Genomic DNA, 15100 nt, shown 5'->3' with positions numbered 1-15100 from the left:
TTACATTTGCCATTGGAAAATTAATAGCCCGTGTGGTTCCCAGAGAGGGTCCAGCTTGGAGGAGGTACCCCCACTACAGAATGTGCAGTTAGCAACAGCTGGCCCCATGGCCAGGGACCACGCTGACGGCTGCTGGAGCACTGGCCATGGGTCATTGCCGTTCTTGGAGCACCAGCCCAGCCCACCGGCTCTCTGTGATATAACACAAACCCACAAGCAGGTGGTTGCCGCTCCACTCCATTTCTCCATTCAAAACATTTCCTGAAGATCATATCAATGAGCACATGTGCAGTAAAATACAAAAGTTCTGCATTAAAAGTAAGTATGCTGCCCTAACCGGTTTGGCTCAGTGGATAGAGCATCAGCCTGCGGACTCAAGGGTCCCAGGTTTGATTCCATTCAAGGGCATGTACCTTGGTTGCGGGCACATCCCCAGTACGGAGTGTGCAGGAGGCAGCTGATCGATGTTTCTCTCTCATCGATGTTTCTAACTCCCTATCCCTCTCCCTTCCTCTCTGTAAAAAATCAATAAAATGTATTTAAAAAAAATAAGTACGCCCACCAGGTCGGTGTGGCCCAGTGGATTGAGCGACCTCCCATGAACCAAGAGGTCCTGGGTTCGATCCCCAGTGGGCATGTGTCTCTCTCATTGATGTTTCTATCTCTCCCTCTCTTCCCCTCTATCCAAAAATCAATAAAAACACTTTTTAAAAAAAGGCAAGTACACCCAAGAACATGTGACTTGGTACAACCTCAGAGAAGGTGCAGCCCTTGCCTAGGTGGACCAAAGTGTCCAAGAGTCTGCCAATCGGAAATGTCAGGATGCCTGAAGTTGCCTCAAGAGAGAGGGAACATATTAAACCACACTCCTCATCAACATACTGACGTCAGCTCATTTCATTTGCCAATTACATAGTTGAGAGGATAGTGAGGGAAAGGGTTAGCGAACACTTTATATTTTCTCAGGCACCTACTATGGCCATGAACTTTTATGGGGGTTAGCTTTCTTCACACGAATATTCCTATTTTATTGCAAAGGAAACTAAAGCTCAGAAAAGGTGCTTCCTATGCCCAACGTGAAACAGCCAGTGAGATGTCGGGATCTGCACTTGAACCCAGGTCCATCTGACCGAAAGCTGATCTAGGAGCCTATGAGAAGCAGAGATGAATAGTGAGGGCTCTGGGCCAGATGAATCCTGACTCCATCACTTGCCAACTCTAAGACAAACAACATGCTTATCATCGCTGTGTCTCCCATTTCTCCACCTATAAAGCGAACACAAGAATAGTTACCTGCCCTAGCCAGTGTGGCTCAGTTGGTTGGGTGTCGCTCTGTGCACCGAGGTTGCCAGTTCAATTCCCGGTCAGGGCATGTGCCGGGGTTGCAGGCTCGATTCCCAGTAGGGGTGTGCAAGAGGCAGCAGATGAATGTTACCCTCGAACATCGATATTTCTCTCTCTCTCTCTCTTGCCCCTCCTCTCTCTCTAAAATTAATAATAACTTTTTTAAAAGTTCCTGCCAAGAGGGTTATTTTGAGTATAAATGGAGTTATCCATGTCAGGCATGTTCCTAGAAATGTACTTAGAAATAAGCATTATTATGTCAAACGCTGACTCTGGAGAGCACTGGGACACACATACTTTGATGGGAGCTAGAAAGGAATGCGATCCATTGTAAGTCAGAGGAAGGGCAATCAAGGTAAGAGAAATAACGGGGAGGCTTTGGTGTGTGGCCCTGTGGTGATATTTGAGGACAGGCGTGGGGAAAAGCTCACCAAGAGTGACTGCGGACCGATGAAGGTGGAATAGAACATTAATGAAGACAAACTTAGAAATCAGAGGTGTCCTGCGGAGAGGGATGCCCTGATGTTTGTTTTTCATTGGCTTTGTTAGTGTTCCTATTCTTTAAACAGAAAAGACATCACTGTATTGAACCATCTCAAAAGGACTTGTGTAAAAAGCAAAGTCTATACAATTTGAACTCCTATGAGGGATTTAATTTACCTTCTCGGGCTCAGGCAAAGGCTTCCAGAAACAAAGCACCAACTTTGATTCCTAAATGAGCATCGGTCCCCGTAGTTCAGTTCCTCCAAGCTTCCCGCAGCACAGAACCTAACGGTTCACGCACCGCAGCTGGGTTCTGAGCCTGGGGCTCCCAATGACTTTTTAGAGAGTTTCGTGATTGGTTTGCTTCTGTGGGATTTGGATCAAGATGAAAAATGAGCCCAAGGTTATTTGGAAACGGCTCATAGTTAAGAGACCTTCAGACACTTCACAAATAAAAAAAAAGTGGCCTATAAATATTGTATGAGAACCCTAGAATAACTTCCCACTTGCAAATGTTTATCAAGGGAGGGAGAGGGGAGGGGGCAAGGGAAGGAATTAGCAATGGGTTCACCCATATCTTAAAGGTTAGGGTAAATTTTTTTTAAGGGGAGTGTAAATTTTATTTTATTGGAGATAAAAATCCAAGTAGTTTGGAAGAGTTGAAATCGTTTTACTCGGAGGGGAATAGCAGTGCATAAGGGAAGGAAATTGCATTTGAATTTCCCAGCATTGTGATGAAAGTACTCTATCTGAATGATACCTATTTGTGACAGTATCCCCAGCCACCACCATTCAAACCACCCACTTCTGTCCCCACCAACTCACATGGTCACCGTTGGAGCTGGTGTGGTTCTGTGGTCACAGGGATGGGGTTATGCAGATTGAAGATCATCTGACTCTCTTAATTCATAAAGAAGAAACCAAATGCAACACTCTCACAGGCACTTAACAACCAACATGGTCTTTTCAATCCCTGTCCCTCGCCATCCTTTACGGCACTGGGGCAAACCCTCACCCCTCTTTCTGGCGCAGCTGCCTTTAGGCCCCGCTCCACAGTGGTGAGCCAAATCGGCCGATTTTTCATGACAGGCCTGCTGGCTTAGAAACCAGCACTCACCAAGCAGCCTGCGAGGCACTGAAGAGCCCAGGCAGAAATATAATAAACAATGTTTCGAATTACATTTTGGGCATTTAAAAATGCTCTGGGCTCAATTTCATAAGGCATTTGCATTTGTAACAGAGGAAAAAAAAATACATCTCCGAGCTTCCAGTCTCAGGTTAACAGACTCTTTTATGTTGTAAATTTTTGCAGGAGCAATTACAAATCGTACACAGACTCATTATTTCTCGAGTACTTTATCAGGACATTTCCCCATACATCTAATTTGTCCTGTCTGAACTGTAACTTGACAGAAGGGATTTCCTTAATTGCTTTTGAAGCCCTTCCAAGATAATCAACTGCTTTTTGGAGCACGACAAAAGACAGCAGACAATGGTGCCAGTCTGTCTTAGGATCACGCTGAAGTTTTTGGGTATGAGATAGCACGGAGAGGCAACATTTGCCTCTTAAACTATTCAGTATCTCCATTTTAATTTGGCTTCCATTTAAATGACAATGTCTGAGAATAGTAAAAAGAAAAAGCCCCATTTGTATCTGTCCTACTGGGGTGGCTGTCACTTTGGGAGTAGATGCAGTCAATATTTACAAAAGAATAAAATACCATCTTTGTTATTATGAAGAAAGAATCTTCACCAAAGATTAAATAAAGATTATAGTAAAAATAAAACAACCAGATTTGGGGAGAAGAAAAACTGTCAAAGGCTGGTTGTTGTGTTTCTGCTATCCCGATTTAACAGTTTTAAGCAAATGATGGAACATTTTTACCTTGAGTTTTCAAGCTGCCATTTCTAAATTTCATTTTGTAGTTACAGAACACACCGCATCTAATTTACATAGTAGGCAGGATTATGGTCACCAACAGATGTCCACACCCTGAACCCCAGAACCTTAGATGCAAAAATAGAATTTGTAGATATGATTAAGATTACTGACCTTGAACCCTGGCCAGTGTGGTGCGTGGTTAGAATATCGGCCAGCACACCAAAGGGTCTGGAATTCAATTCCAAGTCAAGGGCACATACCTGGGATGCAGGTTCCATCCCTGCCCGGTCGGGGTGCATGTGGGAGGCAGCCAATCGATGTGTCTCTTTCACATAGATGTTTCTCTCTCTCTGTCTCTCCCCTTCCTTTCTACTCTCTCTAAAAATCAATGGAAAAAATATCCTTGAATGAGGATTAACAAAAAAAATTACTGACCTTGAGAAGGGGAGAGTATGCCTGGTTCTCTGGGCTACCCAATCTAATCACATGCTTCCTTAAAACTGGAGAAACTTTCCCAGCTGTGGGCAGAGAAAGATGAGACAGAAGGCTTGGGTAGATTCGACATGAGGAATCGACCAGCTGAAGCTGGCTTTGAAGATGAAGGAAGAGGGCCCCAAGATAAAGAATGTGGTATGGTGACCTGAAGTTGGGAACAGCCCCTGCCTTATAAACAGCAGGCGGGGACCTTGTTCCCAGAGACACAAGGAGCTGTATTCTACCAACCCAAATGAGCAGAAAATGTATTCTTTCTTGGCGCCTCCAGAGAGGTCTGCAGCCTGGAGACATCTGATTTTAGCCCAGTGATTCCTGTGCCAGACATGTCACCTACAGAACTGCAAGACCACACACTTGAGTCTTAGCTGGTGTTGATCAGTGGTTAGAGCGTCAGTTTCCAGTCAAGGGCTCATACCTGGGTTGCAGGTTCAATCCCTTGTGCAGGAGGCAACCAATCAATGGCACACTCTCTCACTTCACCTCCCTCTCTCCCTTCCTTCCACTCTCTCTAAAAATCAATGGAAAACCTGGGTGGGGTGGCTCAGTGGTATGGTTCAGTTTCCAGGCATACGATCAGGGCACATGCCCAGGTTGCAGGCTTGATCCCCACTAGGGGGAGTGCAGGAGGCAGCCAATCAATGATCCTCTCTCATCATTGATGTTTCTATCTCCCCCTCCCTTCCTCTCTGAAATCAATAAAAATATATTTTTAAAAAAATAAAATAAAAATCAATGGAAAAATATCCTCAGGTGAGGATTAACAAAAGTAAATCAATCAATCAAATTGTTTAAGCCACTACGATGGTGGTAATTTGTTAAAGCCACATAGAAAATGAATACACTGTCTACAGCAAAATAGTCTATTTTGGCACCCAGACCATTCTTGACATGCCCAAATATAAGACATTTAATATTAATTATCTTATTGTGTACTATTCAGTCAGCCCCCCATGCCCATCTGGCCCCTTTTATCTCCAGCCTCTCAAAATAGCTTAAAGGCATGAGAGGTGTTGATTTGCTTAGCTCTCTCCTCCCTAGAGCAATACTTTTTGTGATAGAACTTTCACCCCAACAGTTTAACAGTGCAGACCTTGGGCTTCTCTACCCAGCCTCCACATTGCTGGTGGTCAGACCATTGCCCTCCAAGCAGGGGACTGGAAGGCCCTTTTCTGAGAAATCGGACCTGAAAAACTTAATGGCATTGGGGGTTCCCCAATGAAATGGGACCGTTCTCATGGTCCTGGAATAGCTGTTCTCAGTTGCAATCACCTTGCTCCCAGGGAACATTTGGTGATGTCTGGAAACATGTTTGATTGTCATGTCTGGAGGAATGTGGCTGGTATCTAGTGAGTAGAGGCCAAGGACACGGCTAATCATCCTAGGACGTCCAAGCCAGCCCTCCTGCACAGACACTCAGCAATTCCAATTAGCCTTTTATGTCTCACTCAGTCACGATCAGACAGCCCAGGAGTACTGGACAGCTTAACAAAGCCCCTAAAGAAAACAAAACAGACCAAGTGAGGAGGAAACAGGTATCTTTTCTTTTTATTGTTTTATTTTTACTTATTTTTTATTTCAGAGAGGAAGGGAGGAGACAAACATCAATGATGACAGAGAATCATTGATCAGCTGCCTCCTGCACCGGGGCATGTGCCCTTGACTAGAATCGAACCCAAGACCCTTCCGTAACCCGACGCTCTATCCACTGAGCAAAACCAGCTAGGACAGGAAACAGGTATCTTAAAACTAAAAAACAAGTACAAAAAACTAAACTATCACCTAGCACTAATATTTCAGAGAAATAAAGAATCCAGCCCTGACAGGTTTGGCTCAGTGGATAGAGCGTCAGCCTGCGGACTGAAGGGTCCCGGGTTTGATTCCGGTCAAGAGCATGTACCTTGGTTGCAGGCACATCCCCAGTGGGGGATGTGCAGGAGGCAGCTGATCGATGTTTCTCTCTCATCGATGTTTCTAGCTCTCTATCCCTCTCCCTTCCTCTCTGTAAAAAAATCAATAAAATATATTTTTAAAAAAAGAATCCATACATGCATAAAATAGGATGATGGTTTGTTTCTTGTCAAAGGAAACACTGAGAGAACAAAGAAAAGCTCTTGGAAACTCAGATAACAAAAAAGAAAAATTGAGAATTGGATAAAAAAAATTTTAAGTTAAGGCAATCTCCCAGAATATAGAGTAAAAAGATAAAGAGCTAAAAAATAAATAAATGAAAATCAGAGGATCAGTTTATTAGTTTCCTATTGCTATGTAACATTGCTACTGTACCACAAATTTGGTGGCTTAAACAGTACAAATCTATTATCTTTCAGTTCTAGAGGTCATTATTCTGAAATGGGGTTCATTGGCCCAAAATCAAGGTGTTGTTGGCAGGGTCCTGCTCCATACAGAGGCCCTAGGGGTGAATGTTTCCTTGCCTTTTTTATTATCTGGAGACTGCCTAGATTCTTTGGCTTGTGACCTCATTCTGGCATCATCACTCCAACCTCTTGCTTCTGTGACCACATCTACTATTTATCTACTCCCCTGCCTGTGATTACACTGAACCCACCAGGATAATCTCATTCACGATTCTTAATTACAAAGTCCCTTTTGTCATACAGTGTCATTCACAGATCTGGAGATTAGGACTCAGACATGTCGGTGTGGGGGGCATTATTCAACCTACCACCATCAGACTACAGGTGTAATATCCATGAGGTAGAATGAAAGCAATAATGGGTAAGAGACAGCAATGAAATAGTGAAGGATTTATATTGAAAGGTCAAACGGCCTAGGTTTGACATCAGGGCCAGGGCCCAGGGCTCAGGAATGCTCACCTGGCTCAAGGAGGCCTGGGTGATGAGGGGACCAGTGGGGACCTGGTGTGATCAGAAAATGATTCTTATCGATGACATGAACAAATGAATAAAGGAGCTGCAAATATGGAAGGAGGGAAGCTAAAAGAAACCCTCCAGAGCAAGACCAGAATTGGAGCTATCAATGAGGATCAAACAATTTTATCAAAATTAACTGCTTGAGTTTTTTGACGGTTATATTACAGAGTTATGTGGAAGTGCATTCTTATTTTTATAAGGCATTGTTAAGTTTACACACCATAAAGATAAAGTGGGTGATTTGACACCATGGCCGCAACTTGCTCTTAAATGGTTCAGGAAAACAGATAATACTCTCTTCTGTGTATATATACAGAGAAAGAAAAAATGATAAATGTGGCTAAATGTTGACAACTGGGGAATCTGGAAAGGGGAATACAGGCATTCTATACAGTTAGGGCAATTTTTCTGTAAGATTGAAATTTCAAAAAAAGAACATGGACTTCCTTTGTAATTAATATAAACAAATTCCAAGGCATATTAAATGAAAAAATAAAGTGCAAGAAAATGTGTACTATGCTACTCTGTGTAAATAAAGAAGGGATGGCGAGTGTGAACACATACACGTTTTGCGAGTGTAGTCTTATATACGCAGAGCATCTCTAGAAACATACCAGAATCTGATCTACACTGGTTTCCTCCACAGTTGGAAGGATTGGTGGCTAGAGAAGAATGAGAAAGGTTTTTCAAACTCTAAAAATTTGAATTTTGTACCACATGAAATGAACTTAAAGAAACAGAATGCTTCAAATATATGTGCCAGGCTACCTTAGAAGCACGTGGGGAACATTTAAAACTAAATTAGCAAACATCAAGGCCAGAAATTCTATTTCAGTGGGCCCAGGTGAGGGCTTAAGTATCGATTGGTGAATATTCCCCTAGTTAATGATAAACATAGATAGCATGGTTTGGGAATTGCTGCTTTAACCAAATCTCCCCAATTGGCTCTTCTTTAAACCTCAAATTCTAAGTAAATTAGGACATTTTATCCAATGAGAGAATAAGATCATAATCTAGGGAAAGAATACCCCATGAGTGATACCAGAAAATCTGAAACTAGGGTGTGCATGGACCCCCGAATAGAAGCCAAGTCATACCTTCCTAAGAACCGAAGATATTGTTGAGGCTAAGGTCACCTGAGTATCACTTAGTGCAGATAATATATTCAGATATTCTGCATTCTTCAGAAAAAACGTTCTATGTAAATATGTAACATATATGTTACTAGTTATTTTAGTAAAAAACAACCAGCTGACACAGTTGACATAATACCTGGAACAATTTAGATCTCAAGTGGTAGTTTCCTGGTGTGTGTTAGTGTTTTGGATCTCAATATATATTTTAACTACGTTCTCTTGTATGCATCAGATGGTAATAATGTAATTTTTAAAAATTAAAGCAACAAAATAACAGTCTATATGGTTGGTCCTTACATTTAAAAAAAGAAATGTAAGAAAACTCAGCATTCCCATGCCAGTAGTACACATTTATTATTATTTTGAATGGTCAAAAGACTTACAAGGCCCATTATTATCAGTATAACCATACATATGAAATATCACTTAGTGACATGGAGTGAAAACAACAGTTTTATATATATTTAAAAATACAGACACATACACACATTCTCTTTCAAGTGTTCACCATACACTGCTACACAAGCAGGAGGCATGGAGCTGCAGGAGTGACAATATACATGACATGTAGAAATATCTCAAGCATAAAAACCACACTTAAGTTGCAAAAATAAAGTTTCTTTCTTCAAACATTTTGATCTGGGCTCAAGCAAAGAAAATAATGAACACCAATGATTTTCATAGTATTTAACACTTTAAAACAGAAAAGGGTCAACAGTTGCAATAGTCCTGAAAATGTAGAGGTTTGAGGAATGAACAATGCATTTCATCCCCACTCCCTCAAAAATAAAGTCTACAGCAGATCTGTTTCATCCCGGCTCACAAATACTGAAGAATCATAATCTACTACATTCAAACAGCAAATTAAGCCAGAACAAACAAAATGATAAAAAGAAGCATCATTACATCAAGCAAGGCATTATTGACCTCAGTTTCTTTACACGATTTCACTAGTGCAAGAGCATCGTTTACCTGAAAGATCCTAAGTCACAACTAAAGAGCACTCATACAAAACTATTTCCTTTAGAAAGTGCCACATACTCTATCGTTAAAAAAAAAAAGACAACACATACACTAGTGAAAGACCGTTTGTCTCCATCTCTTATCAATGAGGAAGGGCCAGAGTGACTCTTTGATTCCAATTCGAAACGGTGTTCGCTGGCCAATGCCCAAGGTCTCCAATTTGGAGCAGTCAAGCTGAGAATTTTTTGGACGTTGGGCTCCTAAGACAGGACTGTCAGTTATCTTGAAAGAAAAATAAAAAGAAAACATAAAAAACACATGAAAGGCTACACGTTGAGGTTTTATATACTCTACTTCATTTAGCCCTCAGTACAAATCTTATTAGATCCCTGGAAAAATATATATATATTTTTAAAAAGCTGCTGTAATCAAGATAATACATTTTCTATAAATGTCACCAATACTGATTGGCTCCTTTATGCATAATAATTTAGAGAAAATTAACAATATAAATTGCCACATACAAGCAAGGGTCACTGTGATTAATACCGGAAAATGGAAGTTACCAATACTTCCAAAGCAACAAGGAAATGTTATCAATAATACACACTACAGTGTTAGTTCTGGAATTTCAAAAAGCGAGGCTTTAAATACCATATACTTACTGGTCGTAAGTGACTGCTGGGGAGGTTGAAGGCGTCTGCAATTGCACATGCCATTTCATATTTTGTCATCTGTTCATTTCCAGACCAGTGAAAAGTTCCCTTAATTGATGGATCCTGACAAGGACACAAAATTCAAAATAGTTTTAACTTTCTGATTTGAGTTGAATGGTAGGTTTGACAAGAAAGGTAATCAAAAGGCCCAGGAATTAAAATCTCTCCTCTCTGGAATGTTCTCCACAAGATATCTAAAACCAAGTATATTCCTAACTAACATGAAAAGCAATTTCTAGCCCTAACCAGTTTGGCTCAGTGGATAGAGCGTCGGCCTGCGGACTGAAGGGTCCCGGGTTCGATTCCGGTCAAGGGCATGTACCTCGGTTGTGGGCACATCCCCGGTGGGGGGCGTGCAGGAGGCAGCTGATCGATGTTTCTCTCTCATCGATGTTTCTAGCTCTCTATCCCTCTCCTTTCCTCTCTGTAAAAAATCAATAAAATATATATTTAAAAAAAAAAAAAAGAAAAGCAATTTCTAGAATTTAGCCTTGAGTATTTTTTTAAATAAAAATATAGGTGACTATTTTAGCGAGAATCCCAAAAATGATTACAGGTTTTTATGGAAGCATAGTTCAATATAATGAGTATTTCTAATTATTCTAAGCTAAAGACAAACCTTAATAGAACCATTTTTCAAGATGAGCTAATTAGTTATAACATTATCAAATACTGTCAGAGTATATATTTAAGATATATATAAAATTTTATGTGTTAAAAGTATAGTCATATTATTATTAATATTCTAAAATAAATCAGTCTCTAGTCTCTTTATGAATACTCTATTTAGCTCCAAGATATTCAAATATTTAACTCCTAAAGTGGCTGAAATTGTGAATTCCTATGTAGAATCTTCTTCAACATTACACAGTGCTTAATCAAAATTCTTAGGACATTAGATTACTTTGTTACCCAAAGAATACAAGTTTTCAAGTCATCTTGTAATAAAAGAATGACAGATGGGATCTGTAGTATTTGAGAAATGCAAACACAAGGGTGTATTTTTATAACTCATAAATATAGCCTACTATCTATCTGTAAACTATTTTTGCTTGCTCTCCTTACAGTTTTAAAAAAGCACTTTATAAAGTACAGCATAGGAAAGAGAGTCAATATTATTAGAATAACTGTGTATGGTACCAGTTGGGTACCAGAAATATTGGGGGAACACTATTTTATTTTTTATTTTGGGGGAGGGAACCCTTTTTAAAGTATATGATTGTCTAACCACTGTGCTGTACACCTGAAACTAATACAAAATAATATTGAATGTAAACTCCAATTGAAAAATCATAAAAAAATTTAAAAAGTAGAAATAAAGCACTTTAACTTCCGCTCATTAACAGGATTTTAATAAGATGGAAGTTAGAAAATCTTCCTTGCAAAGATTCTCACCAGCATTCTCTTCTCTGCTAGCTGACGACACACGGAGGCTACGTCTTTGACGTGCGTTGGGAACCTCTGCTGCCAGTGGTCCATGTTCGCTGACTTATTGCTGAACTGCACTTTATCAAACATAACGGTCACAGAACTCTCCTCCAGCTTTTCAACTTCTCCATACAGAATAGGAATTCTCAAAACAGCAGCTCCTAGAAATGAAGCAGGTAACATTTTAAAGCTGATTGGTTAAGTTTTGATGTAAGATCAAAGTATGTGGATTTAAACAATATTGTAGAAAACTTACAACAGACCAAAATGACACAGCTCACTGTAATAATGCCCATTTAACAAATGTCATCTTGGGTGTTTTTAAATGTTCTCTCATTTGGGGTATTTTTACACATAATTTCTTCATTATTATGATCATTAAAAATAAAACTGATCATGACAACTAAATGCAATGAGTGATCCTTGATTGGATCCTAGATTAAAAAATAAAATGCAATAAAGGACATTATTGGGACAACTGGGAAAATTCCTATATAGACTCTATATTATATGACAGTAATGTTTAATTTCCTGAGTGTGATAACTACATTGTAATTATGTAAAGAGCATCCTGGCTAGAAGATATCCAGTAAAGTATTTTGGAGTAAAATGCAACTGATTCTTAATACAGAAAAAAAAATTTATGTACAAAACACATGTGGCAAACATTGGCAATTGGTGCATCTATATAAAGGGTATGTGAGTATTTACCACATAAATCTTGAAACCACTGATTAAAGAATTAGGATGTATTTAGATTTTATGTTGGTCCCTAATGAGGGGTTACAACAGACTAGATAATTGACACTTTAATTGAAAATCAAACAGTTTAATTAAAATATATTTCTTTATTGATTTTAGAGAGGAAGGGAGAAGAAGAGAGAAACATCAATGAGAGAGAATCATTGATCGGCTGCCTCCTGCACGCCCCTAACTGGGGATCGAGCCTGCAACCCAGGCATGTGCCCTTGGCCAGAATCGAACCTGGGACCCTTCAGTCCGCAGGCTGATGCTCTATCCATTGAGCCAAACCAGCTAGGGCCAAACAGTTTAATTAAATTAACTTATTAGACAACCATGTATAGATAAGTAATTTGAGGATAATTTTTGCAGGATAATTTACAATACCAAAAAAAAAAAAGCCTGATAAATGAAATATCTATTAGTATCTATACTAGGGGATGCTTCTCAAAGACAAAAGCAATAGTTTTAGTATAGGGATCATTAAATCAAGTACGATGCAGCCATTGATAGGAAATGATATCCAAGTGATGGCTCCACCTGTACTAAAATGCAAGTATATGAGGGGACACACACACACACCAATTACAAAACAACATGCACACCTTTTAAAAATCCACAAAAAATGCATGCATATATAACCATATTCGGTGCTTCTCTCTGAGGCAGCAATGAAGAGAACTTTCACTCCTTACAATTTCAAACTTTACAAAATTCTTTTGCAAGGATGGTACATGCCTTTTATAATCAGCACATACAGATGTATACACAAACACACATAGAAAAGAAAAACCACACAAATAACAGAAGACCTCAATCTAAGACAGTGATTCCTAAAGTGGGCGCTACTGCCCCCTGGTGGGCGCTGCAGCGATCCAGGGGGGCGGTGATGGCCACAGGTGCATTTGTTTTAATTTTTTTTGTATTACCTTTCTATTCTGAGTTCAATAAATAGTTTCATAATTTCAAACTTCAATGTTTCTAATTTACACCTTTCTTTACTATATTTTACGAAAAAGGTAGAAACATTAATACATATATCTTTCTGTTTAATTGCTATTAAAATTTTTTAAAAAAATTAATTTCCAGGGGGCGCTGAGTAATATTTTTTCTGGAAAGGGGGCGGTAGGCCAAATAAGTTTGGGAACCACTGATCTAAGAGAAATTATATTGGCTCATTTTTTGAAACCAGATTACAAAAATTTGTACTGTATGGTTTATTTTTCCTATACACAACAATATTTATGTACATAGTGATACTAGGAAAAAATCTGGAAAAATTCACAAATCCTTTAAGATTTCTAAAATTATTTTTCTTTTTTTATTAACTACAGTAGAAGCCCGTTGCACAAAGATTCGCGCAATAGGCCCTCCTTCCCCTGGCTGCCGGCACTGGTTTTCCTCCGGCACCCAGGACCCAGGCCTTTGGTCCGTGTGCAGCGGAGAAGCCAAGCCTCTTCAGTCTTCAGTCATCTTTATTCTTCGCTCGGAGCCTTCAGTCTTCGCTCCGTGCCTGAGTATGCAAATTAACCCACCATTTTTGTTGGGTTAATTTGCATACTCATCCTAATTGGCTGGTAGGTGTAGCAAAGTGACAGCCAATTTACATATTTCTCTTTTATTAATGTAGATTCTCTCATTTTTCCCCAGTGACTTGTTCTTTGACTGATATTCTTTTAATTAAACACACACACACACCATAAACAAAAAGTAATCCCAAAAACAAATCTACGGCTAAAGAGATTGTTGTGTCTTACCTAAATTGTTCTCCAGAACAGCCTTTTCTCCTTCTAATTTTGTTTTGCCATATAGATTTAAGGGACTTGGTATATCTTCCTCTCTATAAGGAGGATTTGTTCCATCAAAAACATAATCTGAGCTAATATAGATTAGAAATGCTCCAATTGCAGCTACAAACAAAAAACAAAACAAAAAATTATTAAAATTAAAATATAACATTAATCTTATCTGTAATTTTTAATAGCTTATATATGATATTCTCATATGTATCATAGACAAATCTCTTATAAGCAATCTATACAAGTTTAATCTTTACAAACTCAGCAATCATTTAATATTTTATAAAATGATTTTATGAAGTAGTCATTACCTGCTTCCTTTGCTAAATTCCCAGAAGCATCCACATTAAGTTGAGCAGCAGCATCTGGCTGATTTTCTACAACATCTGGCCTTCTCTCTGCTGCACAGTGTACTATGACATGGGGCTGGAAGTTAAGCATTGATTTTTAACCCAAAAAAGGAATAAAACAGAGGAACCACAGGCTTCCAACAGTGATTTAATTCTAGAACAATGTTAAGTTCAACATTCCTTCAACTAAAGAATCATTGTATTTGCCACGCTCCCCTTTTTCAAGGTTTGAACTTCCTTAAAATTATATGTAGACACCCTGGCCAGTGTGGCTCAGTTGGTTAGAGTGTTGTTCCGTCACCAAAGGGTTGGGGTTTTGATCTCTGATTGGGGCTCAACCAACTGACATTTCTCCCTCTTAATAATGTTTCTCTCTCCCTCTCTCCCTCCCTCCCTCCTTTCTCCCTTCCCCCTCCTGCCCTCCCCACTTCCTTCCTCTCTCTGAAATCAATGAAAAACATCCTTGGGTGAGGATTAAATAAGTAAATACATACATACATAAAGGCTCTGAAAAGAGCAATTTGGCAATCCCTAGGCAAAATCACACAAACATCTGTGTCAACTACTATATTTAGAAATACATCCCCAAATTCAGATGGGAGAAAAGACCTATCATTTGTGTGATTAATACGACTTAAATCTTAATAAATCTATGTTAAAGGGAGAGGAATATCAACTGCAAATCAAATTCATAAGTTCAAACATCTTAGACTATTCATTTGAAGAAAATCAATTATCAGAGCTTCACAGATAAGGAAAAGCTAAAGGAGTTCATCACCACCAAACCAGTATTATATGAAATGCTGAAAGGTATCCTTTAAGAAGAGGAAGAAGAAGAAGAAGGTAAAGATACAAATTATAAACAACAAATA

At 39.2% G+C, this 15100-nt stretch overlaps 1 protein-coding gene across 4 annotated transcripts in view; it reads right to left on the bottom strand.

Moving 5' to 3' along the window:
• Positions 1-8560: 8560 nt before the first annotated feature.
• The window catches only part of MAT2B (methionine adenosyltransferase II, beta), a 15724-nt gene continuing 9184 nt past the window's right edge, over positions 8561-15100 (bottom strand). For all 4 annotated transcript variants that reach the window (XM_005870580.2, XM_014543186.1, XM_014543187.1 and 1 more), the window contains exons 3-7: positions 14190-14304; positions 13837-13989; positions 11306-11499; positions 9860-9973; positions 8561-9476 (exon numbers count right to left, since the gene is read on the bottom strand). In XM_005870580.2, the coding sequence (XP_005870642.1) occupies positions 9306-9476; positions 9860-9973; positions 11306-11499; positions 13837-13989; positions 14190-14304 (747 nt within the window). In that variant the 3' untranslated portion in view covers positions 8561-9305. The remainder of the gene's footprint in view (positions 9477-9859; positions 9974-11305; positions 11500-13836; positions 13990-14189; positions 14305-15100) is intronic.

This window comes from Myotis brandtii, unplaced genomic scaffold (genome assembly GCF_000412655.1).
Source record: "Myotis brandtii unplaced genomic scaffold, ASM41265v1 scaffold32, whole genome shotgun sequence".
In the NCBI taxonomy this organism is placed as follows: domain Eukaryota; kingdom Metazoa; phylum Chordata; class Mammalia; order Chiroptera; family Vespertilionidae; genus Myotis; species Myotis brandtii.
The sequence above is the reverse complement of the archived record's forward strand: the minus strand, read 5'-3'. Positions and strand labels throughout refer to the sequence as shown.